This window comes from Lithobates pipiens, unplaced genomic scaffold (genome assembly GCF_037356315.1).
Source record: "Lithobates pipiens isolate NorthernLeopardFrog02 unplaced genomic scaffold, aLitPip1_a1.2 Scaffold_19, whole genome shotgun sequence".
In the NCBI taxonomy this organism is placed as follows: Eukaryota; Metazoa; Chordata; class Amphibia; order Anura; family Ranidae; genus Lithobates; species Lithobates pipiens.
The window spans coordinates 365,250,954-365,272,884 of NW_027507764.1; the positions used below are offsets into that span (position 1 = coordinate 365,250,954).

The window sequence follows — 21,931 nt, forward strand, 5'->3', positions numbered from 1 at the left end:
CAATGCTTTGATGCAACTTTGAGTGTAAAGTTGGATCAAAGTGACACTCTAGCCTTAGGCTTTGTTTCTACAAGTGCGGCTCCAAAGCTGTGTGGTTTTGAGTGCAGCTTTGATCCACGTTACATTCTGGATCAAAGTTGCATCAGTCGTGCAGGCACCTTTTTAAAGTCGCATAGATGGGACAGTTTTCTATTGAAATCAATGGGCTGTGATTTGTCATGCTACTTTGTAGTTTTTGTTTTACATATGCAAATCCCTGTACTGGGGCCTGTGCACGTGACCGGCAGCCACAAGCATCAGTTCCCCTGCTGAGCAGCAGGGGCGTGCCCTCTGGTGGCTCTTAAAGGAAACCCAGTACAGGTATGGAGTTTCACGCAGGGGTGCCATTCTTCCCCTCTCTGGAACCGGTTAAATGTAATTGTAAAGCCTTATATTCCCTCCAGTCTGTCAGCCTCCACCACCTCTAGGTTCAGATGCCGATCTTCCCTGCACGCAGTCTTTAAAAACCAAAAACACTTTCAACAGTGTTATACTTGCCTCCTCTGTTATGGTTTTGCACAGAGCAGCCCTGTTTCTCCTCCTCTGGGGCCCCCCACCAATGCTTCTCGCTCCTCCTGCCTTCAGAGTGCCCCAATAGCATAGTATAGAGTGCCCTTATAGAAAGGTAAAAAAAACCTGCCTTTAGAACCACTCACTTCCTGCCAGGACTACATGTCCCATAAGGCATTGCTCATAGTCATAAGTTATCAGGCACTTATTGACATGGACGGTGTACTAAGCTCTGTGCTGCATTGTTTTTTTCTGATATGTAAACAAATAATGCATTCTGTATACAGGCCAACTTATCGACTGACTGATTAAAGAGGAAGTAAACCCTGATGAGTTTACTTCCTTTCATTAGCTGTAAAGGCAAAGCAAAGTAGTCCATTATGTGTCACTTACCTGACACAGGAGCCAGCGAAGTCACCGCTGTCCCCTGTAGTTCCGAGCGTCCATCTTCTTGGTGGGTCTCGCTGCTCCGGATGACGTCACTCCCGCGCATGCGCACGGGAGCCGAGTCTCGCGGCATTGCCGCCATCGGCGATGCCCCGCTCAGTGCGTCTCTGTGCCGCTGTCTACGGCGCATGCGCCGTAGATAGCGGTGCCCGTCTTCGGGCAAATATCTCCTAAACCGTATAGGTTTGGGAGATATTTCTTGGACCTACAGGTAAGCCTTAATCTAGGCTTACCTGTAGGTCAAAGTGGTTTGTAAGGGTTTACAACCACTTTAATCTGTTATGGAAATAGGTGACAACTATTTTCATAATCTATTTTTTTTAATGCGGCCCTAACTGGTTCCAAAGGTGGCTTTGCTTTCATTTTCTTTAACTAGGAAGGGCAATAGTGGGCAATACCCAGCTTTGTTGTAAACCATTGAAGTGGAACTTTACCCATAATATCTTGATGAAAAATGTTTAGCAAGGAACATGCACTCCATATTACAGCACACATTAATTTTGGTAGCATCTGTAATTTGCCTCCAGCATTGCCCCTGTTACTTCATGCTGTAGGCTGCCATTTTGTTGAAGCCCAGAGTCCTGAGCAACAGTAAATATTTAGGCTGTCACAGATCAGCTTCTATGTTTTTTGCCAACTGAGCATGTGTGAGACAGTGTATTACTGGATTTTAAACCGTATAAGCGCTTATTTTTATTTTTTTAAATGTGTTTCATAGCTATACCTGCAAATGGGGCCAGCCTGAAGTGATCTATCTGGACAATTATCTGACTAAAGTTTTTTACTTTAACCACTTCAATACAGGGCACTTTCACCCCCTTCCTTCCCAGCCCAATTTTCAGCTTTCATCGCTCTAGCGCTTTCAGTGACAATTGCGCGGTCATGCTACACTGTACCCAAATGAAATTGTTATCATTTTGTTCGCACAAATAGAGCTTTATTTTGGTGGTATTTATTCACGACTCCGTTTTTTTTTTTTTTGCGATATAAGCGCAAAAAAAGCGGAAATTTGGGGAAAAAAACAATATTTTCTTTTTTCTATTTGAAAAGAAATCCAATAAAATCAAATTTTGTCATAAATTTAAGCCAAAATGTATTCTGCTACATGTTTTTGGTAAAAAAAATTCCGTTAAGTGTATAATAATTGGTTTGTGTGATCACGGACATATGTACGCAAATGATCATGTACATATGTGTGCAGGTGATCACGTACATATGTGTGCAGATAATCATTGGGACATGTGATTTTAGTGGGACATATGTGGGGGACATGTTTTTATTATTAGTGACATGTGTTTTTATTATTTGGGGACATGTATGTTTGGGGACATATGTGGGGACTGTGTTTGTACTGTGTGGTGTGTTGTGTGTTGACACTACACTGATGATCAGTGAGTAAAAAGCTGTGAAAAGCAGCCCATACTCACTGATCATCAGCCGGCTGCAGCGATCCGCTCTCCTCTCCTCTGCGATGACTTCCGTGTGAGGAGAGGAGAGCCGATTGCCTAGCAACCGGCTGTTTGTTTACATCACATGACGGCCGTGATTGGACACGGCCGTCATGTGATCAGGAGGGCCAATCACAGAGCCCTCCTGCCGATCTGAGATGTGCCGTGTCCGGGTGACACGAGCACATCGGGATCGCGCCGCTGCGCGGGCGCGCGCGCGCGATCCCACTACTCCTGAAGGACGTTCCTGAACATCCTATCAGGAGCAGGCGGCTCCCACCCGGCCGTATATATACATTGGCCGGGTGGGAAGTGGTTAAAGCAGAGTTCTGCTTAAAAGATAAATTGGCGGCTGCAAATGGTGCAGCTGCTGACTTTTAATAATCAGGCACTTACCTGTCCCAGGGTCCAGCGATGCGGGAAACGAAGCTCGTCTTCCCCCTCTCTGCGGCACCGGCATTGTAACTGTGAGCGCCCGGCTGTGGCTTCACAGCCAGGCATCCCCTGCGCATGCGTGAGTTGTACCGTGACTGGCCGGGCAATTATCTGGGACCTATGGCGTGTCCGAGATTGCCAAGAGCGGGAGGGGAGAGTTTTAGAGTTTTATTTGTGGGTAAAAAAGGCAGACATTTCGGGTACAATGTCCCACAACAGCGCAATTGTGAGTTAAAGCGAGGTAGTGCCGTATCGCAAAAATGGCCTGGTCATTAAAGGGGTAATTCCTTCTGGTTAAGTACCGTATTGGCGTATAAAACGCACATTCATTTTAGGAGGGAAGTTTCAGGAAAAAACGTAATTTTTAAATAAGGCAGCTAAAATTATTGGCACATGCTATTTGCACCCGATTTTCATGGTGAAAAACTGAATGTTGTATGCTAATAAATACAGTAGTTAAAGTGCTTGTAACCCTTAAACTCCTGTCCCTTAAGACACAATATATAGCCCAGTGCTTTTGCCACACCAATGTCCCTTTCTGTGGTGTAAAATACCTGGTTGATCCTGGCTGTTCCGGTCTTTAAACTCACCATGTTTATCTTGGCTGCTGATCCATGATAGCATGGTAAGTTATGTGCCTCTGTCATCCAACTCCTCAGTCTCTGCATCTCCCCTTCCCGCTGGCTGTCATATCAGTCTGTGTGTAAGAACCTAATCTCCTCCTGCCCAGATGGTGCTATGCTCGCCAAAGGTTTCTGCTGTTAGAGGTAGAGAAGCAGCATTTCCAGTTGGTAGCCTTGCCCTTCAGGCTAGCTACAGCACCTGGGTGTTTACAAAAGTCCTGGCTCCACCTCTAGCCAGGTTAAGGGCACAGGGCTTTGCTAGAAAACTACTTGGAACACCCAAACGATATAGATATCTTCCCATGACAATAAAATGGTGGGTGTTGCAATTTTATGTCGGATGTTGTTTCCGCAGCGAATTTTCAAACAAACACTACACAATATCTCATTTAATTTTTTATTTATTTTTTTTGTGTAAAAATGTTACGCTGAGTAATGCTTATCTGTACCTAAAAATCTCTAACTATTTTAAAAGTCTTTACAGGCTACCAGTTTAGAATTCTTTAGATAAAATTATTGCTCGCTGTTTGCAGCGATACCTCACGTGTGGTTCGATCACTGTTTACATATGCATGCAAGACCTATTTATATGTTCATTTACACATTGGCAAAGGGGAAGAGGGGCACTTTTTTTATTTTACACTTTTTTTTTTTTTTTTTTGCAATATTTATCCTTTTCTATAGTACAATACCAGATTTACCTTGTCAGTAAATTGACTTTCTATTACCCCGCTCTGCAACCTCTATTGCCCTTGCTATCCTTTCCATGGTCAGTATGAAGCTAATCCCTCCCCCTCCACACACTGCCATCGCTGTTGCCCTAGTTTATTGTGCAGACTTTACAGCCGCTTTAATAACTTTGGTACTGCGCTATAGTGGTGTACTATAGTTCTAGGAGATAGTCTATAGATGTCCTCCCACCCCCCTAAACTGCACGCTCTGTGACGGCTGTCATTGGGGTAAAGGGCTGATCACATGTAAACAGACTTGCCAGGTTATCGGCAGTTTTTTTTTCCTTGAAAGGTGTGCTAACTACAAGGCTATTAGTACCATGTGATTGTTGAATGTACTTTTGTTAAGTCTTTATAATCAACTCTCTTGAAGCCCACCGGATTCTAGCGCCTAAGCTGTGCACGAGACCGTTTTTTTTCTCTATTCAAGATAAATTGCACCCCCTGCTTAAGCATGCTGAAGATTTTGAAGTGAACCGGTGATTGTATTTAGCTCTGCTTAAGAGGAGATGTGTGTCACTTTGTTAGGCAGGGCCAACCATCTGTGCACCCCTAAATCTGTTTCTTTGACACTAAAGGATGACTTGGAAGCTGATCTCTGCTAGATGTACTTCCCTGCCCAAAAGGATTCCCTTGGCGCCCTGCAAGGGCACTCTTGTTGGACAGAAGTCATTTTGTGAAACTTGGACCCCTTTCACACTGAGGTGCTTTTTATTGCTAAAAATGGCACCTGTATAGAGCCTCTCATGCCGCCTCAGTATCAAGCTTCAATGAGGCTCTTACCACAGCAATGTAGCAAGAGACTGGAATATGCTAGACGGCTATCATTGGACTACAGTTTTAATGCTATATAACCACCAGTGATGCATAACACCAAATGGAATGGGGGCTAACTAGATCATTAATCAGTTTGTTGATGTTCTACAGTTTGAAGTGTATTTTATCACTGTTCTGAATCTGTTTATCTGTTCTTTGCAGGCTAAGCGGCGGCTGGAACTTGGCGATGGAAGTCAACAGTATCTTTCTGAAGGGCTAAAAACGCCAAAAGGCAAAGGAAGGGCAGCTGTACTTTGTCCAGATAGTCCAAAAAGTAAGCTGTTTATAAATCTTCAGCTCGTTGTGTGGTTATCTAGTAATGGAAGTCTAAGCATTCATCTTGAGTATTGCCTATTACTCTGGTAAATCCCCATTCAATCTTCAGTATCATTGCTGAAGTAGAAGTACCTTTTTGTCTTAGGATGCAAGGTTCATGTTCATTTGACACCTAAAATGTTTACTCTTCTATGTTTGGTTTAGCTCCAAAGTCTCCCTTGGAAAAGACTCGTTATGACACTTCACTTGGGCTCTTGACAAAGAAATTCATTCAGCTACTCAGCCAGTCCTCTGATGGAGTTGTGGACCTTAACAGAGCTGCAGAAGTCCTTAAAGTGCAGAAAAGAAGAATTTATGACATTACAAATGTATTAGAAGGCATTCATCTCATAAAAAAGAAATCAAAAAATAATATCCAGTGGATGTAAGTATCTTTTGATTCCTTTGTAATGCAGTCTGAAAAACAGACAAGTTCAGGGAGTTATTCTCGAATAACAGCTTCACACCTTCAGCTGGACTGTGTCCCAGCATACAATGCTGCACATTCTCCTTTATGATAGTTAGCCGTGCCTACACCGCTTATGGTGGAGGAAATCCCTAACTGGCTGTCAGTATGGCCCAGGTTCGGGGTGGGATTAAGCTGTAATGGGTCCTATGACAGCTCAGCTCTTCCAGGCACTCACCTCAGGTCATGCTAAAAGTACACTAGTGCTGTCGGTCAAGTATATTATCTGCCCAACAGCATTGGTGGGCAGAGCAGCTCGCTGACAGCTCTACTCTGATTTGCACAATGTCTGAAGATGAGTGCTTTCCAGAGTCTTTCCGAAGACCTTTTTGGAACTTTGCACCTACATTTTCAGGCTTGTTCATAGCGCCCCTATCTTGGTAGAGATGGGCCCTCCCAGAGGGGGGTAGAGACCCTGCTGGGTGTGCCTTCTGTGATGGGTTAGGTTTGGGTCTACTAGGTCCTGTAGCAGCAAGTGCCTCTGGCATTGACAACCCCCCCCCCCCCCCTTAGTGTTCCGCTCTAAAGTTTTGGGGCACAGGTGTGTGTTTGGGGTCCCCCTTGTGGCTTTTTTAAAAGTTAAGGTGGATCAGACAGCCATTCGGTGTCCCATTTATTCAATGGGGACCCAAGCTCCCACTATTTAGCAGCCTCCATGAACTGAGTTGACTTCTGACTATTGGGGCATTTTGAGGGGTGCTACCACTTAAGGGTTTTGGCATAGACTAACACACCTGTCAGCTGAGTGGCCTCTTCCTGCTTGGTTACATTCTTGCGTGGACTACCAGATTCCTTCATCGGGTAGGGATAACGCACCCCTCTCCTATGGGTCAAAATGGCTGTGAATCCCAGCCTATATCTGATATTCCCACAGTTTTCAGGGGTACAGCCCTCTGTGTCAAGGGGAAAAATGATCTTCAGCTATTTCTAGACAGATTTCAAGAGTTCTTTCTAGTCTGGGCAAGAGAACATCACCAGCACACCTTGGATTTCTAGAATGTTTCAAAAACTTTATTCAGCGGTCACACTTTTACAGCAGAAGCAACATTTCAGGGCCTCACAGGACCCCTTCATTAGGCATTTAATGCTAGTCTGGGGCGCAAATGTGGGGACTCTTCAAGCCCCCCTTTGTGGGAGAATGGGGAAAAAATGGAAGCTGTTGATCAGGAAGCCCCTTACTGATGTGTCATGTTAACCATAAGTCTGCACTACCTGAACTGTATGTGTCTGGTCCATAGGATACAAGCTGGAATTTTTTTCCTTTCACAGTATTTCCTTGAATGCCTTCAGATCCACAAAGTGTAGTTTTTTTCTTTGTGGCCCTGGAAAGACTACAGTCCCAAAGGGGTAATTGCAACTGTCAGAGGAGAGGTCTCAAGGATTTTACTTCAACCTTTTCACAGCTCCCAAGCTAAATAGACATTCGCTTTAACTCCTTCCTTCCCTTTTACAAAGGTGGAGGGTGTTCAGGCAATCGTCATGATCACATGCAAACATAGACGACATGGGCTTTTCCAGATCAGCTGTCATGGGGTCACACCATAGAAACACAATCCGGATGCGCTCCAGATGCTTTTTTGCATGCATGTATTTGATGCTTTCCAGTGCATTCTCCCTCTTCTTTTTTTTTTTCCTTTTAAGGACGTGCGTGCCAGTGCATTTTTTTTTTTTATGCTTTTTACAGCATTCAAGTACAGTTCAGGAAAAATGCAGCATGTTGTACTTTTTTCCTGAAACTGCAAGCGCTGGTGTGAACTAGAGGTGCACCGAAATTTCAGCCGCTGAAAATTATCGGCTGAAATCTGTTTTCGGTATTGGCCGATGGCAAAAATAAGCTGATACCGAATGGGGGTGGGGGTTGCCCATTGCGGGAGTCTCCTCCGCTCCCACCTCCCCTCTCTGTGTGTGTGATGCCACTGACTGCTCCCTCCCCCTCCTCTTCGCCACGATCCTCCCGCCTCCTCCCTACTTGTCACAGCGGGAGACTGCTGTGTCATGGAGTTGTGAGAAATGTACCGTGCTGTGACAAAAGTCCCGCCCTCCTCCTAGACCAGCTTGTGTGATAGACAGTGCTCTGTCTAGCACATGAGCTGGTCTAGGAGGAGGGTGGGACTTTTGTCATAGTGCGGCTGAACGTTTCACACTTGGCTCCGTGACACAGCGGGAGATGCTACGATGGTGAGGTGGTGATGTTAGGCAGCAAAGATGTGTTTTTAGGAGGTTTCTGTAATGGGCCCAAAATGATTGCGGTTAAAGGAGAAGTTCACCTTCGGGAACATGTTACATGTTCTACTTGTAAGATTTTTTTTTTTCAAGCTCTGTTACACAGCATTAAAATCCACCATTTCAAGGTGGGTTGTCCAGCAAATTTTTCAGGGCTACAGGTTTAAGTTGGTCTCATTTCCAGGGTAAAGGAGTGTCCGTGCTTTCTGGATCATTAAGCTTCTGCAGATGTCTGTTTCAGATAAAAGGTCATGCATGTGGCTTAATAAGGGGTTTCCCTCACCTCTGTTTGGGATTTGGGCTAGTTTCAGTGTTGCCCTCACCTCAGACTGATTTTGCTTTGGGGCAGCCATGTATTCATACCCTAATGCTGTGTCTTATGATGTACTGTTTGTAAATTAGGAATTTTGGTTTACCTGCAAAAACCCTGGATTACATCACCGGTCAGACATTACTTGTAACACACAAGTTGTAGATGAGCTGGGAGAAACTCCTACTTTGGTTTTTATTTTTGGCAAGTGTCCGTTTTTAAATGAAGGGTGGCAGGCTAACCCATGTGATCTCAGAAAATTGTTTTACAGGTAAACAAAGAATCCAAATTTTTTTTGGTGGTTGAAGTGAAAAGGTATTTAATGGGTTTTCTTAGTCTGTGCCAGTACTCAAGCAATTGGGAGCGAAAGCCTGGGTACTTTGCCTGGTTCATTGACATATAAAAATGTAACTGTTTTCTGAAATTGCACTTGTAGGGGCTGCACTTTACCTGATGATGGAATCAACATGGTACGCTGTCAAGGACTATCCAAGGAACTGTCAGAACTTAGCCAGGAAGAGGCTAAACTAGATGAGTTGATACAGAGCTGTACACTAGACTTGAAACTTCTAACTGAGGATTCTGAGAACCAACGATATCCTTTCTCTGTTGTTTTTTTTTTTTTTTTTTTTTCTCGTGGAGTAATTTATTTTATTTTCAAACTAGTGCTGAAGTAACATGTACATCTTTTTATGTAGTGTAAATTTTCCTGTGGATATATTGCCCATAGTGACTATTCTTGCACTTTTCAATTTTTTCGGATGAATCATGTTGGTCAATATTGGTATTAAAGTGCTATTAACTAGTTCAGCTCATGCAGGAGCAACCATCGTGTGTGTGTGGGTTTTTTTTTTTGGCTCGCAGCTTGAAAGTGATGCTGTAGCTCCATAGCTGCCTGTCACTTTCACAGGGCCCGTGGCATGGTACCCGCACCCCCTCCTTCCCCCTGTGGTTCTTGGACTCTTACTGGGACCACAACTGTCAGCTAGGGGGCGGGAGAGTATTGTGAGCAAGGCAAATCCATGCCTCAATCTTGCATGTTTAACAATGAAGCCGTAAGTGATTTTTTTTTTGCCACTTCCAGTTTTAGATCCACCATTTACTGGCCAGTACTTTCATTTCATCAGCATCGTAAGAGTAATAAACACACGTTTTTGGACAATCCAGTATAAGCTTACTTGAAAAATCTAATTTCTTGAGTGCTGCCTGTATGCTGGCAATCTTTCCACAACTTCCTGGATTCCCTGCATGCTTTGCAGCTGCTGCTGTTTACTTTCAATTTGTAAGCACTACATAACCCATGGTACCTTGCTACTTGCAAGCCATGATTCCTGTACAGACTGCCTCTAAACTCCCCTGATGCCCTCTGTAGTTCAGAAGGCATGCTGAATAGGTGTTACAGGATTCAAGAAAGTAAATTTGTGGGCATGCATAGTTCGTTTTTTAGCAGCTTCAAGATTGCTTAGATTAATAGGAGTAGGCTAGAAATAACTGAAATGCTGTGTAAAAACCATGATTTTAGATTTTGACCATAGATGCACTTTGTTTTCCTTAACTTTATTTTACGTTGGCCTATGTAACCTATCAAGATATAAGGAAAATTGGTGGCCTTAAGGATCAAACCGTTATTGTTGTCAGAGCTCCCCCTGAAACTAGACTTGAAGTGCCTGATCCTGTCGAGGTAAGTGTCACCTGGACATGTCATTGATTGATGGAATAGTGGTGTATAGCATTAAAATTGTATTGATCACTACAGTTTTAAAGCATTTTACACTTTAGGAATCATCTTTTCTTATATTCACCGACTGACACAGCTCCTCTCTAAAACTAAATGGGTTTGTTAGCCTGCCATTAGGAGAACTAGGCAAAAAATTGTAACAATACACAGAACTTTAGTCCTGCCCCGGGGGGGCGGACCCTGTGCTAACAACCCTCCCTGCTCCCAGGCAGAACTGTTCTATTTTGCCTAGTGAAGGAGAATGACCTAGGAACCTTTCGGGGTTTTTTTTTTTTTTTTCCATGCAGGTTTGGTGTTTTTTGCGCAAGATAGAAGATCCTGGCATCTTCTATCAACTGCCGGCTGGGTGACAGGCTGGTTAAGTTATCCTTGTAGTTTCCCCAGTCCGGCCATCGAGCATGTGCAGGCCGCATCTAAGGCTCGGCAGGCCACGACATACCTCAGCTCCAAAGGTGGTCGGTGAGCTTCAATGCTCCGGGGTATACATATGACCGGGCTACTGATGTCTGGATCACAGTATACTGGGCCAGCAGCTACCCTGTAACTGCGCAGGAGTAGGTCTGTGATGGAATGTCTCCCAGCTCTTTAGGACTGGTAAGTACGGCTCTCCCTGCTTCGGTGGGGTGAGCAGCTGGGCATTCCCTGGGAGGTTGCTTCGGGGGGCCACCGCACCACGTCCCCATCTTCCTTCCCCCCCCCCCTCGGGTGGAAAATTGGCAGGTGGACTGAGTCGTCAGATGCTGGACCTAGGAGAATGGGCGTTGCATCCAGAGATATTCAGGCTGCTGTGCCTGAAATGGTGCACGCCAGATGTGGATCTATTGGCTTCCTGTCTCAATCGGAAGGTGCCGAGATTCGTGTCCAGGACCAGAGATCTGTGAGCAGATGCGCTGGTGGCTCCGTGGGATCTGTACCAGCTGATCTACGCCTTTCCTCCGCTGAAACCGTTGCCACGTCTGCTTCGCAGAGTGTAAGCAGAACGGTTCCTAGTTGCCCCAGCGGCCGTGGTACGCAGACCTGGTGGCAGACACTCCTTGACTGCTGCTGCAAGAGGACCTCCTATCGAGGTCCTATCTTTCGCCCTGCTTTACCATCGCTGGCTTTAACAGCATGGCTATTGAGAGCCAGATGCAGAGGAACCGATGTCTGTCGGACTCGGTGATTCCAACTATGCTCAGGGCGCAGAAATCTTCACGGAAGATATACCATCATACCTGGAAAGCTTATATCTCCATGTGTGAGGAGAAAGGGTGGCATCCGCGATCCTTTTCTATATCCAGGGTCCTGCTGTTTCTTCAGCGAGGAGTATACCAGAAATTGGCGTTGAGCACCATTTAAGGGGCAAATTTCAGCCCTGGCTATGTGTTTTGTTTATTTTTCCCAAGCGACCCCTGGCGTCTTACTCATTAGTGAGTACCTTTTTGTTCAGGGGGTTCGACATGTAGTCCCTCTGGTGCGTCCACTGTTACCCCCATGGAATTTGAACCTGGTGTCGCTTCAGAAGCCGCAGTTTGAGAATATCAGGGAGATTCCCCTGTTAACCCTTTCACAGAAAGTGCTTTTCCTAGTGGCCATCACATCGGCCAGGAGGGTTTCGGGGAAATTGGCGGCCTTGTCATGCAAGTTGCCTTATCTGGTCAGCCACAAGGATAAGGTGGTGTTGCATCCGCAACGGTCCTTTTCTACCGAAGGTGGTTTCGGCTCTTCATATCGATGAGGACATTGTATTACCATCGTTGTGTCCCAAGCCGAAGCACCCGAAAGAGGTGGCTCTTCACGCTCTCAATGTGGTTAGGGCTCTGAAGGTGTGTTTGTCTGCCATGGCTACCTTTCAGAAGTCAGACTCACTGTTTGTTTCGGTGTCTGGTCCAAAGAAGGTTATGGCAGTCTCGTCGGCCACCATTTCCAAGTGGATCAGACAGATTGTAGTCCAAGCCTAAGCCTTAAAGGGGCAGGTGCCCCTCTTTCTAGTCACGGCCCACTCTACAAGAGCTATCGAACGTCTAGGCCCCAGGGCGCGACTAAAGTTCTGTGTATTGTGTTACAATTTTTGCCTTGCTCTCCTAATGGCAGGCTAAAAAAAAAACATTTAGTTACAGAGAGGAGCTGTGTCGGTCAGTGAATTACAGAGAAAAGGATTTTATGGCGAGTACAAAAATCCTATATTTTGGTTCTCCAAAAGTGCATTTGTAAGTCTTGCTTGTACGATGAGACATAACTTGAAGGCCACCCACCTTTAGAGTAGGGCCTTTTGTCTGCAGACAAAGCCCTGACCAGTTGAGGCACGAACTCCTGTAGACATCTGAAGGTATGCTGCTGTATCTGGTACCAAGCCATCAGTAGCATGTCCTTTATCTGCTTCAATACTAGGCACTTTCTGCCCAGGCCAATTTTCAGTTTTCATTGCTGTTGCACTTTGATAGTCGAGTGGCCATGCAACACTACCCAAACAATGTTTTTTTTTTTAGCTTTGCTTATCACCTCCACTGGGTTTTTTCCCCTTACATGTGCGCTCATGAGGCTGCACTGACTGGCATCACTGTTGGGGCAGCACTGATAATCGCGGCAATGCTGCTGATTGGCTCTCATACTGACAGCATGTGAGGAGAGCCGAGCACCAGTGTTTCCTTGTTTACGTGTGATCAGCTGTGATTGGACACAGCTGATCACATGGCTAAGAGCCTCATCGACTCTTCACTGAGATCGGTGATGTGCTGTGTCCCAGGAATGCAGCGCACCCCTGATCACTGCACTGCCAGCGCGCAAGCTCAGCGAGAGTGGGATGACATCCCAGAATAAAAGCAATGTTGCTCCCGCCGTTTTACTATACGGCGGGAGGTGGTTAAGGGACCACACGTTTTGCTTGTTGCCGAATATATCCCAGCCACTTTCGTATGCCATTTTAACAAGATATTCAGTGGTCATAAAGTCATGGCTCTTCTATGTATAGTGTGTATAACTGTATATACGGGTACATCTCAAATCTAGAATATCATCCAAAAGTTAATTTCAGTAATTCAATTCAGATCGTGAAACACATATAGATTACACAGTGATAATTGAAGCATTTCTTTTAATTTCGATTATGGCTTAAAGCTAGTGAAAACCCCAAATTCAGTGTATTGTAAAATTTTAAATATTACATGGTACCAATAAAAAAAGTCTTAATGGAGAACTGCTGGCATATTGAACAGGATGTCAATATACAGTATGCACTCAATTGCGGCTCCTCTTTCATTAATTACTGCATCAATGCAGCGGGCATGCTGAGGTCTTACGAAGCCCAGGTTACTCTGATAGCAGCCTTTAGCTCATCTGCGTTGTCTGGTCTCATCTTCCTCTTGACAATACCCCACAGATTCTCTATGGGGTAAAAGTCAAGCGAGTTTGCTGGTCGATCAAGCAGTGATACCACTGCTTGAGTTTTTTTTTTTTTTTTTTTTTATTTTTTTTTTTTTTTTGCTGCAAAAGGAAATCTGCATCTCCATAAAGCTGGTCTGCAGAGGCAAGCATGATGTGCTCTAGCGTTTCCTGGTAGAGGGCTGTGCTTACTTGATATAACAGTGGACCAACACCAACAGATGACATGGCTCCCCAAATCATCACTGACTGGAAACTTCACACTGGGCCTCAGCAGTATTTTATCCTCTGATTTTGTACTTTTGCCCACTGACAAATGATCAGTCTAATTTTAAAGTTGGTTTTATTTTAAGTGAGACAATCGCAAATATCCAGGAAAAAGCCATTTCAAAAAAAGTTTTATAAATTGATTTGTATTTCTCCACCATGGCTAAGACCAAAGCTGTCCAAGGATGTCGGACAAGATAGTAGACCTACGCAAGGCTGGAATAGGTTACAAGACCATTGCCAAGCAGCTTGGGTGAGAGTGACAACAGTTGGTGCAATTATTTGTAAATGGAAGAACACAAAATAAATGTCAACTGGGGCTCCATGCAAGATCTCGCCTTGCACTTCAATGATCATGAGAACGGTGAGCCATCGGCCCAGAACTACACGGGAGAATCTTGACGCTCTCAAGGCAGCTGGCACCATAGTCGCCAAGAAAACTGGTATGCTATGACATGAAGGACTGAAATCCTGTAGTGCCCGCAAGGTCCCTCCTGCTTAAAGCGCATGTAAAGGCCCATCTGAAGTTTGCTAATGAACATCTGATTCAGAGGAGAACTGGGTGGATGTGTTAGATGAGACCAAAATCGTGCTCTCTAGCATAAACTCAACTGTTTGGAGGAGGAATGCTGCCTATGACCCCAAGAACACCGTCCCCACTGTCAAACATTATTATGCTTTGGGGGGTTGTTTCCACAAAGGAGACAGGGCAACTTTACTGCATCAAAGGGGCGATGGACGGGGCCATGCGCCATCAAATCTTGGGTGACCCCCCCCCCCCCCCCTTTCCAGCATGCCTATGACCCAAAACACCACAGCCAAGTCGAGTGGCTTGGGAAGAAACATTAAGGCCCTGGAGTGGCCAGTTTCCAAACCTACGCCTCAAAACCTTAATGACTTGGAGAGGATCTGCAGAGGTATGGGGCAAAATCCCTCCTGAGATGCGTGCACACCTGGGGGTCAACTACAAGAAACGTCTGACCTCTGTGATCGCCACCAAATACCAGTCTTGTTTTGTGAAGGTATCAAAATACTTGTTTCACTCATTTACAACTTGCCGACCAGCGCACGACGATGTACGTCGACAGAATGGCACAGGCAGGCAAATGGGCGTACATGTACGTCCCTTTATATTTGCCACCCTGCCATCGGGAGCGCGCCGCCGGCGGCGCACTCCCGCGCTGGTCGGGACCCCCGTGAGTCCGGTCGCGGGACCCGCGGACTCGATCGCCGCGGGCATCCCCGTGATCATCTCACGGAGCGGCCGAATGGAGGAAATGCTGTGTAAACAACATTTCTCCATTCTGCCTAGCAACTAGTGACACTGATCTCTGCTCCATGTGATTGGAGCAGAGATCAGTGTTCACTAAATGAAAGCCCAACCCCCCCACAGTTAGTAACACACCCCTAGGAACACTTAACCCCTACACTGCCACCCACTGGTTAACCCCTTCACTGCCAGTGTCATTTACACAGGAATCGCTGCATTTATATAGCAGTGATTACTGTATAAATGGTCCCAAAAATGTGTCAAAAATGTCCGATGGGTCCCCCACAATGTCGCAGTCACAAAAATCGCTGATCGCTGCCATTACTAGTAAAAAAAAAATAATAAAAAATTATTAATGCTATAAAACTATCCCTATTTTGTAAACGCTATAACTTTTGCGCAAACCAATCAATAATCGCTTATTGCGATTTTTTTTTTTTTTTTTTTTTTTTTTTTTTTTTTACCCAAAATATGTAGAGGAATACGTATCGGCCTAAACTGAGGGGAAAAATTTTTTTTTATATATTTTTGGGGGATATTTATTATAACAAAGTAAAAAATGCCTTTTTCTTTTCTTTTTTCAAAATTGTCGCTCTATTTTTGTTTATAGCGCAAAAAATAAAAACCGCAGGGGTGATCAAATACTACCAAAAAAAGCTCTATTTGTGGGGAAAAAAAGGACATCAATTTTGTTTGGGAGCCACGTTGCACGACCGCAATTGTCAGTTAAAGCAACGCAGTGCCGAATCGCAAAAAGTGGTCTGGTCTTTGACCAGCAAATTGGTCCGGTCTGAAAGTGGTTAAAATGCAAATGTAACTTTTCTGAAAGTTTTTTTTTTCTGGATATTTTTGTTCTGTTGGTCACTGTTGAAATAAACCTATCATTAAAATTATAGACTGATAATTTTTTGTCAGTGGGCAAATGTACAAAATCAGCAGGTGTGCGTTTCTTTTTTTCCTTCCAGTATATTTGGGACATTGATCTGGAAGTCGGGTTAACGGGGATATAGGAAAATTTAGAAATTGTTAAATTTTGATACCAAAGTTTCATTCCATTGACACATTCCATTAACTAAGATGTCTATGCTGAGTTTTTCTCACAAGGGAACCAATAGTCAGGGTAGGCATTGCCATGAGACCAATTGTAAGTTAGTCTTGAATATTAACATGTTGGCAAAAGTAAAACTTTTGTTTGAAAAAAAATTGTAAATTTTATTTTATTTTTTTCACCCCCACTCAAGAGTTTACAAATACACTTGTCCAGCACTCAAGGAGCAATTGAAGTTTATTTATGCCCTGAAGAAAGTGAATCCAGTAGTCCAGTGAAGCAAAGCCATCAGGACCAAAATGGCAATATCTCAAAACCAAACTCCAAAGGTATCTGTATATATTATCATGTTGGGATGTTGAAGCTGGCATTCAGCCATGACTGTCAATTATTTATTTTTTATTTCTCCTCTTTCCCTCCAGATTTACTATCGCCTAACATAGAACACTGTACAATGGAAGCAATTTCTCCCTTGACCTCTCCATCAAACCTCCTGCAGCAAACAGAAGATCAAATACCTTTAAGTCTTGACAACCCATTTGTGAACTTGCTCCCTCCCCTTATCCATGAGGATTATTTACTTAGCCTTGGAGAAGAGGAGGGCATCAGTGATCTTTTTGATGCCTATGAGCTAGAAAAACTTCCATCTCTTGAGGACTTCATGTGCAGTTGACTCGTATGATCCCAAGGCCACGCTTTTGTTCTGTATGAATTTCAAATGGAATCTTATCAACTTGCTGGCATTGCCTACTTGACACCTTATTTGCCTGTGTCTTTTAAAGAAGGCATGAATTTAATAAGGCAGCAATTGCTGCAAAAAGTGCAGTTATTTCATTCCATACTACTTGAGGCTATGCAATTTACTGCATTGGGATGGTCTGCTGGGATTGCTAAAGGCACAAATGAGCAACTTGAATGGATTTAACTTTCTCAGTTCGTTTCCATTAATAGTACATGGCCTGGTGAAGTCAGTCTGTGCCTTCCTGTACAATTCGTTTTCCCCAGTTCTTGTGGAGAAACTCCACAATAAATATGAACTGTAATTTTGCATATATTGTGTGAATTTTTATTTGTGGTTGTTGGCAAGCATCATAAAACTGCCCAACACATTGCATGTTACACAAATGTACATTTATAAGATGTACACTTCGCTATCTACTTCACTATCTTCCTGTTCTCAAGCCATACGAGTTGTCATCTTGCCTTATATAACCTATTTTATTTGTTCGAAACTTGGAGCATTGAAGTGCCTGTGAGACCTTCTGCATGTGAAGGATTTCTGAATGTTTACGCGGAAGGTTTTTTTTTAAACATCCTTTATTTTAGGATGTACTAACATGAGTTTTTTTTTTATTTTTTTCTCTTCTCCCCCTGAGACAAGTTTGTTTAAAGTAAACCTTTCACTGCTTGGTATGAGCAATTGTTGCAGGGGAAAACAAGGCTCCCTGCAAAAGATTAATACTTGCCTCTATAGCAGGTGGGGATGCCTATCTTGACACTTTTGCATAGCCATCAAATGCTTTCAGGTGTGATACCAGGTTTCCTGTTGCCAGTCATGCCATCTGGTACATCCCTACAGGACATAATTCCTATATGGGGAAGGGGGGCAGATAGACTAGGCACAATTACACATGGAAGTGTGTAAAGATGCTGAAGTCTTAAGCTGCTGTAGACCTTTAAGTGTGTGAAGATGGGTGTTCCTGACTGCAGGACTGAGTATCACATTTTGCACAGTGCATTTTTGAAGATGGAATTTTTTTTTTCCTTGGCAACTATAGAATATGCTTAGAACTATCCATGCAGATCCCTTTAGTGAAGGGAAGTACCAGGAATTTGTAACCCTTGTTACTTCTGGGTCTTTTTGCCAGCTATCCTTAACATGTTGTGCCATCTAAGTCATTGTGTACATGGGTGTCAATGTTGAGAGCCTGGTTTCTTATCTTGCTGTGTGCCAAGTGTTTACTGGGTCAAGAACCTAAATACACATTTGTGCTTTTGTGGAACATCTGCTTTAAATCTGTAAAGTAACTGATCACAATTGCTAGTATCCCCTCTGTTACAGCAAGATATTTAGTTCAGTGTCTGTTTTTGAAGAGTGTATGTGGCTAAATACCTTTTTTTATATCTATCTAGTTATGTGACCTCCCATTGCTCTCCTACCCTGATCCAAGGACTAGAGGGAGGGGCTGAGATTCTCCTGTCAGCTGGGTGGTCACATGACAGCACAGAGGTTCTGTAAAATAAGGTGTTTAGCTGCATAAAAATAAAACTGTACTGTTTCGCTGTAACCGAGGGGATTGTAGGATTTGTGATCAGTCCACAGTGGACTAGCGGTGGGAGGGACCATAAGGAGATGGCTCACAGACTACCGAGCTAGTAGGGAGGGGAAGAGGGAGAGACTGCGGGATGACTGAGGCACGCAAACTGACCACAATATCATGGATCAGCGGCCATGATGAATGTGGTCAGTTTATAGGGATGGGCAGGAGCAACTAGTTTATTTTACAGAATAGAGAGACCAATTACACTGCAGAAGCACTATGTAGTTTATTGTGCTTCAAAGGAACAGGATCATCTCTACACTTCATTTTTTTGTGGGCTGCAGTGTTGGCAAAGAGCCACTGTCCCTCTGCCCTGCCCTTTCATACTATAACAATGTATTGAGCTTTTTGTTGAAGACACTTTCTCTACTAAGCTCAGTAGCAGAAATGAGAACATTCTCTATTGGGACTCATTGTTGGGTTGATGGCACATACAGAAAGCAATGCTTATTTTTAATTTAAAATAACCATCTGCATGCTCTGACATGTGCCCTAATGTTAAGCTGTTTGCAGCACTGCTTCAGCATATTGTCCATGAATTTATTTGCAGGTACCATCAAGGCTTGTGGTGTCCTTCAAACTACCCAACCTTACCATTCTAGGAAGATGCTAGCCTACAGTGCCTGGTAAACAAAATGTATTGGTATGAGAATAAAAGTGCCAAAGGTTTACATTTCATAAGGAGATAGTTTTTAGAGAGGGTGATTCTTATTTTTGATTATGCTGCATCTGTGCCCTCTGCACCATTGGATTGGGATCCATCCATTTGGATGCTTTGAATTGATCGCTAATTTTTATTTGTTTATACACATCTTGGATGTTAAATTGGGGCAAAGCTTTTGCTTATCGGCTAACTTTGACTCTAATTTTTTCCTCTACGTAAGAATATGTAAAGCTTTTATGGATGTGTGAATCCACCATGGTACAGGCTGTTGTCTCGAAGTATTTATTTAAGTCTGGTACCATTCAAGCTGCTACCTAGTCTTTTTATGGGTAAAAAAAAAACTTGCATTAACTAGCAGTTAATTTGTTTTTTAAACTGTAGTGGAGTGTTAACAGTGTTATGTGTGTGCATAAATGTGTGGGGGTTTTAATTATTAAACCTTGTACTTTCAGGTCTGTTTGGACTGGAAATCTACATGAGACTAGAAAAGCTTCTGGTTTTGTTGGTCATTTTTAAATTAAGTTTAATGTTATTTAACATGGTTTTGTGTGAGCTTGACTTTTTTTTTTTTTATTTTATTTTTTTTTTTTTTGTCCCAGCCCCCCCCCCCCTTTGGTGAGGGTGTTTGTCCATTCCTAAAACTTTTTAGACCTTTTTGTGATGGACTTTCTTCCCTAAAAGTATGAATCATTGGAATAAAAATTTATTGCGCTTTTGTGGTTTGTAGACTGTAAAGTAATGTAAAAAAAACTATTAAATGCTATTTGTAAATAGAAAATACAGGATAACCTGTAATCTAGCAGTTTTTGTCATTTAAAGTACATTTTGTAAAGTAATCAATAAATGATTTTTCTAATATTTGTAAGCTGTCTAACTGCCGGTAATGTTTTTTTATTTTTTTTGTACATAGTTATTCTCTCAGTCCAGTATGTTTTGGGTGGTTAACCAAAGTGTTTGCTTACATTGTGTACAGCAAACAATGGCACACTGGCAAGTTAGATGGTCATTTTAAGCCCCTGCTTTCACAGGTGAAAGTCTCCTTATTGAAATTTTCCTCACTTCTCATATACGTTGTATTGGGGATCGACCGATTATTGGTAAGGAAGATTATTGCAGGCCAAAATCAGCGTTTTCTGAAAAATCTGCATCGGTGACCAACTACAGCAATATTGTATTCAATCACCCCGGTACCGTTTTTTTAGAGCGGATGGTTGGCTTTATTGTAAAAACGACTGATGTGGTTCAACAGCCACTCAGCGGTTATTACAAACAGAAGGGGACTCTCCACTGCTCTCCTGTCCCACCAGGAGGCCCAAGCAACCAGCCAGCACATCAGCTGGCTGACTGAGACTTGAGTGACGCTGATGCTTCGTCCGGGTCTTGGATCTAGTAACCCAGAAGCGATGTCATGACATCTCTTCCCAGATTACTGGCATCTTAACTGTTTCCTGACCACATCGCGTAGATATACTGCATCAGAAGGGCACGTACAGGCAGAATCGCGTACCTGTACGTTGCCCTTTAAGAGGCCTGCTTGCGGGCGCGCCCACTGGGAGATTTCCGATCGTGGGTCCTGCGGACTCTATGTCCAAGGGGATACCTGCTCTCATCTCACAGAGGAAGAATGGGCAAGTGCTAATGTAAACAAGCATTTTCCCATTCTGCCTAGTGGCACAGTCACTGGTGATCAGTGTTGTCATACACATCCCCTCCCCCCAGTTAGAATCAATCCCTAGGACATGCTTTAACCCCTACAGAGCCACCTAGTGGTTAACCCCTTTACTGCAAGTCACATTTACACAGTAATCAATGCATTTTTAATTGCACTGATCGCTGTATAAATGTGGTCCCAAAAGTTTCCGTTCTGTCTGCCATAAAGTACTCTGGTCTATGGCCAGCCAAATGGTCCAGGGCTTAAGTAGTTAAAGGTGCCCATTTAAAAAAAGTATTCAAAAACGCCAACCTTGACATTTTTGAATACTTTCAAGTACGGAGCAGGGGTTTGGTGTCTTATAGATCCATCTATAAAGAGTACCTGTCGCTGCCTATTACTATCCCAAGGGATATTTTTACATACCTTGTGACAGTGATGAAAAGAAAAGTGTACACATTAAAAAAAAAAAAAAGTGCAGACAATATCTCGGCCTGACAGGTTGCCTATTTGCACCAGAGAAAAATTGGTCGATCCCTACTTTGGTAAAAAGTAGCACAAACCTAAAAGGAACTATCCTGTGGGCTTTTCCAGCTGGCAATCCACTGACAACTTGGCGATGGGCCTGGTCACTGTCCCTACTAGAATCTACACCCTCTAAAGCTGGTCATACATAGATCAAAATTTGATCCATGTGTTCCCGTTCATAAGAAGTCTCTATCAATCACTTCAGAGCTTGCAGCCAATGTTAGTGCTGAGCAGTGATGAACCAAAAAAAATATACCATGTATGGCTAGCTTTAGTTGCTCATGGCTTTTTTTTTTTTTTTTTTTTGTGAAATATTCTGGTATAGTAAGAATTTGAGCAAAGTTTCTGCAATGATGGCTATTGGGGAATTTAGCAGAACTGTTTCTACACCCTCACGCCTTATGGTTTCCTTTTTAGCTGCTTCTACTTTAGCACTATGAGGATTGTAATCTGCCCCTTTTTGTTTCTGCTGACCTCTCAGGTTTAAGAATACCATTTCAGTCATTGACACAGCGCACGCATACATTGACTAGCTTGATCTTGACAAGCAAAGTACTCCTCCTTTTAGGGGTTTGCTCAGCAATACCCCATCAAAGCATTCCTTGAGTGGGCAATTTAATTTTGTGACTCCAGTCATTTCTTGCTTAACAGGACACTGTTCCTGTTGGACATCCATGGTTTGAGTTAATTCACCCTTAAACATACAACAAAGGCCTTTTTT

At 43.5% G+C, this 21,931-nt stretch overlaps 1 protein-coding gene across 2 annotated transcripts in view; it reads left to right on the top strand.

Annotated features, from left to right (window-relative positions):
- E2F3 (E2F transcription factor 3) overlaps nt 1–17,098 on the top strand; it is a 33,863-nt gene extending 16,765 nt beyond the window's left edge. For both annotated transcript variants that reach the window (XM_077492264.1, XM_077492265.1), the window contains exons 2-7: nt 5,212–5,323; nt 5,530–5,749; nt 8,800–8,958; nt 9,930–10,044; nt 16,240–16,375; nt 16,469–17,098. In XM_077492264.1, coding sequence (XP_077348390.1) covers nt 5,212–5,323; nt 5,530–5,749; nt 8,800–8,958; nt 9,930–10,044; nt 16,240–16,375; nt 16,469–16,719 — 993 coding nt within the window. In that variant the 3' untranslated portion in view covers nt 16,720–17,098. The remainder of the gene's footprint in view (nt 1–5,211; nt 5,324–5,529; nt 5,750–8,799; nt 8,959–9,929; nt 10,045–16,239; nt 16,376–16,468) is intronic.
- The last annotated feature ends 4,833 nt before the right edge of the window (nt 17,099–21,931 follow it).